Raw genomic sequence first — 9,394 nt, forward strand, 5'->3', positions numbered from 1 at the left:
CAGTATATCCTAAAGACATTGCTTTCTCTTTACAGGTGAGAAGACAGATGGTCTCATGGGTGTTTCAGAATTGATTATCTCCACATCAGTATTGGGCATGCTCTTTTCACTTCTTAGTGCACAGCCACTTCTTATCATTGGTTTCTCAGGGCCCCTGCTGGTCTTTGAAGAAGCTTTTTACAAGGTATCTAAAAATAGTTCTTTGCTTATTACTTTAACACTCTCTGGTATCACATACTGCTTCTGATGTGTTTCTATAGCATTTCTATGTGTATGTGTGTGTATACATACACACACATATACACAGTATGTATGTGTGTGTGTGTATATATATATATTTGGGTATTACAGTTGCTGTCAAAATATTGAACAGATAAGACATGTGAGAAATGATTTGTATGAAGTGTTTCTCACCTATGCTGAAACTATTTTTACTATCTCATTAAAGTTAGCTACCAATGTGGGTGTTTTTACTTCACAACATATAGCAGTCATACTACACAGACTTGATATTTTCCGGTACCATGTTGCTATGAAGCCATTATGCTGCTCAAGTAACATCTAGATTGGGCCTGTTTAAAACTAGTGATCGTTCATATTATTTAAAAGAACAGTTTTCTAATCTCCACAAATAGATCCAATAGTCAATTGTTGTGCATTCATACTTTAGCAAATTGTACCTAGGATAAAAGTACTGGTCCCAAATTAATAACTTAAAATAAATGCATTGCCTTAGCTAAGATGGTAGTGTGTTGCTTTATAACAGTACACAGCAACAATTTATATATTTTTTCAATTTTATAGCCAAGCATCTTAATCAATTACCAATATGGCTGTTTTTGCTGCTGCTTTGAGTGTTTTCTATCTTTGCCTGCAAGAATTTTGCACCTAGAGGGTCTCTCTGTAACTTCAGCAGGCTTGGCAATCATGTGGATAGAATTCTATACTGTATTAAACTGGGAGTGAGGTTGGGTGAATAATCTGCAATTATATCTCAAAGCAGCCTAGTAAGGCTTAATATAACAAGACAGTGGATATTGGGAAGTAGGCTATGTGGAACCCACTCTGGGTTCTTTGAAACTTCCTCCATATACAAATTAGAGTTTATATTGTCTCTACTGCAATCTTATGCAGTGTTTTGATAAACTTCAATTAGTGTTGTCTTCTTGAAACAACAGATACTTGGGAGATCATATTATTGGGTTTTTTTGAGGACAGGCTAAGAAACTATGCAAGGTGAGAAGGCAGACTTAGGTGATGTCTCTAAGCTCCCACCCCCCCTTTTTTTTTTTTGCCAGTTTTGTCAGAGTCAGAACATCGAGTATTTGACAGGTCGGGTGTGGATTGGCTTCTGGCTCATTGTCTTCATTGTTATTATTGTAGCTGCTGAAGGCAGCTTCTTAGTGCGCTACATTACACCCTTCACCCAGGAGATTTTTGCCTTCCTCATCTCCCTCATCTTCATTTATGAAACATTCTACAAGCTGTACAAGGTAAGCCTATCTCCAAAGAGTTTGGGACTAGCTGCTTATATCAGCTGTCGGATTCAGTTTAAAATAACCGATAGGCATGTGGCTCTTTACCAATTTTGATTTTTTTTTTTTTACTACCCTCTGTCATCCTGGCTCTAAATAAAAGGTTTTAACAGCTACAATTTCTGTGGCTGAAAGGAGTGATACAGTAGTAAATGCCTTTCTTCCTTATACTGTGTTCCCAGATATTTGCAGAACATCCTTTGCTGCGATTCTATCCACCAAATCTTCAAAGAAATTTGAATACTAGCTTATTACCTGCCGATTCTACAGCTCTTGATATCCGAATGCAACCTAACACAGCCCTTCTATCCCTCATCCTCATGTTGGGGACATTTTTCATTGCCTTTTTTATGCGCAAGTTTAAGAACAGCCGTTTTTTGGGAGGAAAGGTAAATCTAAGATCCGGTTCTGAGTAAAAATGTATTGTGGCTTTTCTCCCATGCAATTCTTTCAGTTGATTTATCTGTCTTTTTCATTCTAATTCCCAATGAAATTAGGATTCCCAAAAGTAATAAATGAAATAGTTTTTCTTTGTGTAATTTCTTAATAGATAGCTTGGCCAAAATCATAGCTATGGAAGCAAAAGGTACTCCCTCTTCTCCCTGCAATGCTCAGTTGTAAACTGTCTCTATAGAAATTTGGGTATTCAACTTCCATTATATATAAAGTGAAAATGCTCCTGAGTGGTTTTAAACCTGGAGAGTATTCAAAATAAATCATCTTGAATCTGGCCTGGTAGGTTCTGTAGAACTGACAATGTAGATATAATGAGACATAGAGTATTAAACATGTAGTCATTGTCCTTCAGAAGGTGTATTATTGCCCTATCAATGTATTTTTACTTAGAATCACCCTTCTATGTCATAAGGGGCATTTCTTCAGAAGTGGGAAAAATTGGGTTCAGAAGGTAGATTTGATCCCCCAGCAATATCTCTAACTTGTCTTATGTTCATTGTTATCTCCCATATTTGTTCTATAGGCCCGGAGAATCATTGGAGATTTTGGAATCCCTATTTCCATACTTGTCATGGTTCTGGTAGACTATACTATTACCGATACATATACACAGGTTGGTGTTGTTTGTCCGAAGTATTCACCATCTCATGGGAACTAAAATACATTGATTTTTCTAGGCATTTGGAGTTAATCTTTTTGCTTTTTAATTTTTTATTAGTTTATAATATACAATAAAAAGTACAAAAGAAAAAAGTTGGAAAATAGAGCAGAAAAGGGGGAAGGAAAAAGTGTAGGTCAAGGGGAAAAAAGAAAGAAAAGGTGTTGACTTCCAACTCCCTTTGGTGCAGTAGAATAATAAGATAGTAACATCAAACCTCAACTTTTTACTTTTACATAATAATATTAGTCACTTCTATAACAACAAACCCATTAATCAATAAAACTCAAAATCAAAGTTTCATTTTTTTCCCCACCACAAAGTCCAGAAGTGGTTTCCAAGTAATTTCCAAGTTTCCGAGAAACAAAAGTAATTGTATTTTTTTCTTTAATCAAAGCAGTCAATTTGGCCATCACTGCTAACTCCATCAACTTGGAGTTAATCTTGTGGGTGCAGAACTCTGAATTTATGCCTTTTAATCAACATTCAGTTCAGAAGGCTGCCATGCAGAAAATAAAGGGTGTCCCAGTCATGTTGTATGATGTATTGATCAGCTGGCCTCTGCTTCAGTGGGAGGTTTTGTTAAATGTGGAGTCATCTAAGGACAATTATTTGTTTGTCTGGACTTCCAAATAGCACCGAATGCTATGTTGTGGTGTGAATCCAGAAAGTTAGGATATTTTTGATGATTAGAAGCAGGCATGTCTTTAGTGCAGTTAAAAGCTAAAATTCCCATCTAGATTTCATAGTTATAGCAAAATGTATCTGGTTGGGATTAAACATACAGAACCAATTTAAGGCTAAAAACTATACATGCAGAAATATTATCTATTGAGATTACTTAGGAAAACTTTGGAATTAAGCTATGCAAGATTGCTTTTCTTCCCAGTTGACTTCTGTTATGAAGATAAACAGTTAATCCCTGGATTAAATGATGTACATGCATAGTAACACAGATAGGGCTAGGGTTTATTAAGAACTAAAAATCTGTGTGAGATATGTGCTATTATCTCATGCCGATTTTTACATTTGGTGTGTTGATATGTTATATTCTCCTTACAGAAGTTGAATGTGCCCTCAGTGCTGTCAGTTACAGCCCCAGATAAACGGGGCTGGTTCATCCATCCCTTAGGAAGCCAGCAGCCCTTTCCCCTCTGGATGATGTTTGCTTCTGCCATTCCTGCACTACTAGTCTTCATCCTTATCTTTATGGAAACCCAGATCACCACGTAAGTGCCAGACCTTTATGTTATAGATTAGGTTACTCATTTATCATCCTATGAGTCCTAAGGTAATACTAAAAAAAAAAAAAAAAAAAAAAAAACCATTTTCTACCACTGGAAATGGTAAGGAAGTCATAAGCAAGGCAATGAGGGTTTTAAAAATTCTTAATGTCCACATTGCACAAGAATGTTCCCATTGCTTCCAGTAACTACTATGTGCATGTTACACAGGAAGCTTTATCTGCAGTATAGAACTTAATTGCTGGCTCTGCTTTTTCATTTATTACCAATCTGCCCCATCTCTTTCCTAACTAACTGAAAAAAAAACTGTTGCAAAACATTTAAGAGCATGACTTCTTTATATTTCCCTTAGTAAAGCAAAGCAGTGTTAGGGTGTTCTTGAAACTCACGCATGTTCTGTTGCCATTTTTTTTTTTTTTTTTTTTTTGGTAGTCTGATTGTCAGCAAGAAGGAACGGAAGCTGTTGAAGGGGTCAGGCTTCCATCTTGATTTGCTGCTTATTGGGACGATGGGAGGACTTTGTGCCCTTTTGGGATTGCCTTGGCTCACAGCTGCCACTGTCCGTTCCATTACTCATGTCAATGCCCTTACTGTAATGAGCAAGGCCATAGCACCTGGTGAGAAGCCAAAGATCAAGGAAGTGAAAGAACAACGTGTGACAGGAGTGCTCATCGCTGGCCTTGTTGGTGAGGTCCTCTCAGAGGAATATGTTCTCTGTGATTATGTTCACTTAATGAAGTTAGATTAATCTGCTGAGCCATCATCTTCTGTTTAATGACTCTGTCTAATATATACTTTAGTTGGGTAAGAAGTTGGAGCAGATGATTTTATCAGAATCATAGAAATAATAAAATCAGCAGATCTTCTTCTGCCTTCCAAACTATGAATCTGTATACAGTGGTATCTCAGTACAGGTAGTCCTCAACTTACAATAGTTCATTTAGTGACTGTTTGAAGTTACAACAGCACTGAAAAAAGTGACTTATGACCATTTCTCACACTTGTGACCACTGCAGCATCCCACTGGTCATGCGATTCAGATGCTTAGCAGCTGACTCATCTTTATGATGGTTGCAGTGTTCCAGGGTCATGTGATCACCTTTTGTCACCACCTGACAGGCAAAATCAATGGGGAAGCCAGATTCACTTAACAACCATGTTACTAACTTAACAACTGCAATGATTCACTTAACAACTATGGCAACAAATGGAACAAAATTCATTTATCAAATGTCTCACTTAGCAACAGAAATTTTGGGCTCAATTGTGGTCATAACTCGAGGACTATCTGTACTCACCCTTAATTTGTTCCAGGAGGCGTGACAAGTACTAAAAAGGATGAGTACCAAGCTAACCATGTGACATGACACTTTGTTTCAGTCGGGAAGGATTTCCTATCTCTCCTTTTTCCTGTGTCAGCAACCTTCCCGGCATAGCCGACTTTCAGTCTGTTCTCTGCAGCTGTCCACTACTTCCTTTTGCAATGTGTCGAATACCAAACAAATGCTGAGTACCAGGACAACATTTTCACATCAAAATGTGTTGAATACCAAATTCGATACGTTTTGAAGTAGTAAGTACTGAGATACCACTATATCTATATATCTCTACCAGCTCCATTCTTCTGAATTCCTTGGAAAGTTACATGTGCCATTTTAGGCTTTGTCTTATATTCTCACTATAGTTACATTGGTATTTTTGAAAGAAAATGAAACATTCTGTCCTATTTGCAGGTCTCTCCATTGCCATGGGAAATATACTACGTCAGATTCCATTGGCTGTGCTGTTTGGGGTTTTTCTGTATATGGGCGTGACATCTTTGACTGGCATTCAGTTATATGAAAGGCTCCTCCTTATCTTCATGCCATCCAAGCATCACCCTGATCACGTTTATGTTATCAAGGTAATGTAGTATATCTTCAGGGGAATTGAGAAAGTAAACAATGAATCCATTGGATGGCAAGAGGAAGAATGTCTGCAAGTGGAAGTAGTGAATGGAGATTGGGATGGCATTACCAAAACAATGGTGTTTTATTTAAGAATATAGAGACTGTGTGTTTTAATAATAGTTATTGTCTAATGTTTCTATTCCTGTTATCTTTTTCCTATAGTTTTCTTCACTGAGAGTCACTCGGGCTCAGACACCACATAAAATAATAATAATAATTATTATTCTCTTTTATTCATTAAAAATGAAACTTAGTCAACTGAACATTTAAAAATGTGTCACAAATACCATTGATTGGTGCTAATGGTTGATATGGGTTGTTGCCAGCGTCCTAGGTATCAACCAAGAACCTTCTTAAAATATATGATGTTTATTATTGTTGTTGTTGTTGTTGTTGTTGTTCATCGCACAGTCAACCAGATTTCAGACTGAATTTGGCATTTTTTATCCTACTGGGTCCTTCCCAAGGAGATGGGATAAGCAGATGTTGATGTTTCATGATGTTTAATATTATTTCCAAGATCCGTTTTATTGTTATCAATCTTTGTCTTGTAAGCAGGTTGTTGCTTCTGTGCACAAGATTTCTGTGACACCTTTTTTTCTCCTTCAGGTGAGGACTTGGCGAATGAATCTTTTCACATGCATCCAACTAGCTTGCATTGTATTGCTATGGGTGGTAAAATCCACAGTGGCATCATTGGCTTTCCCATTTGTCCTGATCATGACAGTTCCTCTACGGCGATACCTGTTACCACGTTTCTTCCATGAAAGAGAACTGAAAGCGGTAAGATGCTAAGAGAACTAATCTTTATATGATCATTGTGCACATTTACGTTTGTCAAATGGATAGTATGCTTTATAAAGTATGCCGCACAGGTACCACTTGAAGAGGAAGAACAAGCAATTTAATGTTTGTCTACCTTACTGCATTAGAGTAGCAGTTATGCATTTTCCCAGATATCTCTTGACCATCCTCCAACTTCCCCAACACCCTGTGGCTTTTGACTTGTAACAGAGATACCCACTGTGATTGAATGGATATTCATTCCTTTCTTCCCTCTCACTTGCAGCTAGACTCGGAAGATGCAGAGCCAAACTTTGATGAAGATGGGCGAGATGAATACAATGAACTTCACATGCCAGTATGAGCAGGCTGCTATATGTCTACTGGTTCTTTCCTAGCATTGTGGGATAAGCTGTTCTCCTCGTGCTGTTCCTGCAGTGGCTTTGGAACTGATCATAGGTCTAGTCCAATTGGCAGCTGAGACACAACCCTCCCAGAAGCTCCAGACCAGAAGAGAACTTGGGCAAGGCAGAGCAAGAGGAGTTGCTGCCTTCTTATGGACAGACAGAATATAATTCCAGCCACTATCACCCATGATCCTTCTGAACAGACCTTGTTGTAGTGCTGTGCCATATATTGACCTGAATATGTAGACACCTTAGCCAGTTGTTATTAGTCTCCTGTCTAGAGAAGTCAAACAGATTAAACTGTTTTGCAGTGGGGAAAATAGCAGCAGGTTAACAAAGGAAGAGGCAAGTAAACCTTCTGGAATGTTAAGAGCAATGCTTTTCTTTCAGAATTAACAGTTTTCTGGGGTGATAGCAGGAAGTGGAAGAATAGCTGGTGTTTCCTTATTGAACTTTAGCCACTTAGTCTCATGACTGTTTAAGAGAGTGTGCTTCATCTGCTCTTCTGCATGATATCCTTGCCTGGGATTTCATGTTTATGGGAACTTTTGATCCTTTCCTTTTGAGGAATGGCAATAAGGACTGTTGGAGACCACAAATTGCAATGTTGCCAGCAAGGTTTTCAGTACCATGATGTGTTCAGCAAGTGGAATGTGGTATTTGTGCAATATTCATGGGCACATGCATCAGTGTGGCAAGTACTGTGCCTATTTTTGCTGTTTCCTTGGTTGTCCAAAGTGTTGGGGTGATCTAGGAAGCAAATCCATTCACACAGGGAAGGAAGAAGTGCAGGTAAAATTTGATGGTACAGGCTGAATATCAGGAACAAACTGACTAATGATGGAGTGAAAATTGAATGATGGATATGGTTCTAAGTGAGATCATCCAAAAAGATTTTACAGTATTCTCATGCTGTTTTTCTCCCCTCTTGTAAAGAAAGTCAAACATGCAACCAGACAACTGGGAATCTCAGAAACTAAGGCTGAAACCTAATCTGGCTAATTAATTATCTGATCCACCAAGCCTGCTTGTACTCAGTCACCTCCTTTCCACTTAGTATTCTTCCATGCTTTACCTTCATTGCTCCTCTTTAGTCTCTCCATGGTCATTGCATTGTTCATTTTAGTATTTCTTTAAGCAGCCCTAGCTGGGCCAACAGAGTCACTTCTCCAGGAAAGCTACTGATGGTTTGGCCCTGACAATTAATGAATAAGATGTCTCTGAGAGAGAGCTAAAATATTCTGCATTTGTAGTTTTGAAGCACTGTATTGTACAAGCTTTCTATAGGGATAAAGGATCGTCTTCATTTGCCTTTTGATATGTCAAAGCAATAGTTTCTAGCTCCTGGATTTTACCTGACCCTAAAATCTTCTTCCTTTTTCTCAGGCCCATATCATCCTTGTATCTCCCACTAACAGTTGCCATATAAAGATCAGATTTTGTGACAAAGCTAAATTGCACGAAAAATGCATTGGCTTTGTTCACTAAATTTGAACTTTTAGAATCTGAAAAGCCTGCTCCCTTTTCAGTTGCATTCATTCAGTCCTGTACATTGTATTTGTGCTTGATTCATAGGCCAAACATATGCACAAACACCATGCAGCACAAGTTCAGTGCAAGATTCCAGAAGTGCTATCCTACTGGGTCATTATGCAGGGACTCTAGTGAACTGTGAAGTCCTGTTCCAAATCTGTTCTATGTAAGTGGAATAAAAAATATACACAAAAGGCCAACCCTGACTCTTGCCTCTAGTGAGACAGCAAACCATATGGCATAAGTATTTGGTTCATGGCACCATCTGCTCCACTGCCTCTCTCTGTTAGTAAAATGGAGGCCGTCCCTACCCACCTACCTCAGGGGTTACCTGTTGAGGGCTGGATTGTCATGAGGCCATATATATATTCCTCTATTCATTCCCAGCTGGTTGCCAGCCTACCCCACCCACAGACAGTGACCTCCATTGTGCCCTGTGTAGCAAATCTGAACTGTCGGGGCAGAAACCCCAACACAACTCTTCTGAATGTAATAGGAAGGATATGGCTGCACCAATAAACCTTTCACTGGTATGTTGTGCCTGGTTCCGTTTATATGCTCCTGAAATGGAAAATCCAGCAAAAAAACAACAACTCCATTCAAGTAGAATCAAAGAAAAGGATTCAATTAAAGTTGTCCCTTCCCACTGTCACACATGTACATGCATTCTGAGTTGCCTTTTCTTTAGATGATTATTATCAAGGCTGTTCTTGTGTTCCTTAAGCCTCAGTCCAGGTTATAAATAAATGAAAGATGTTCCTGTTCCTGACACCAGATCCAAATAATCTACTCTGACTGTTGTTGCCTCTCAGATGTTTCAGCCAGACAC

At 38.5% G+C, this 9,394-nt stretch overlaps 1 protein-coding gene across 2 annotated transcripts in view; it reads left to right on the forward strand.

Moving 5' to 3' along the window:
* The window catches only part of SLC4A3 (solute carrier family 4 member 3), a 49,641-nt gene extending 40,543 nt beyond the window's left edge, over window positions 1-9,098 (forward strand). For both annotated transcript variants that reach the window (XM_070956837.1, XM_070956845.1), the window contains exons 15-23: window positions 36-184; window positions 1,299-1,493; window positions 1,718-1,924; window positions 2,515-2,604; window positions 3,712-3,878; window positions 4,326-4,579; window positions 5,627-5,796; window positions 6,452-6,625; window positions 6,912-9,098. In XM_070956837.1, coding sequence (XP_070812938.1) covers window positions 36-184; window positions 1,299-1,493; window positions 1,718-1,924; window positions 2,515-2,604; window positions 3,712-3,878; window positions 4,326-4,579; window positions 5,627-5,796; window positions 6,452-6,625; window positions 6,912-6,989 — 1,484 coding nt within the window. In that variant the 3' untranslated portion in view covers window positions 6,990-9,098. The remainder of the gene's footprint in view (window positions 1-35; window positions 185-1,298; window positions 1,494-1,717; window positions 1,925-2,514; window positions 2,605-3,711; window positions 3,879-4,325; window positions 4,580-5,626; window positions 5,797-6,451; window positions 6,626-6,911) is intronic.
* Window positions 9,099-9,394: the final 296 nt, after the last annotated feature.

Source organism: Pituophis catenifer, unplaced genomic scaffold (genome assembly GCF_029215685.1).
Source record: "Pituophis catenifer annectens isolate HBS135680 unplaced genomic scaffold, rPitCat1.0.hap2 SCAF_1, whole genome shotgun sequence".
In the NCBI taxonomy this organism is placed as follows: domain Eukaryota; kingdom Metazoa; phylum Chordata; class Lepidosauria; order Squamata; family Colubridae; genus Pituophis; species Pituophis catenifer.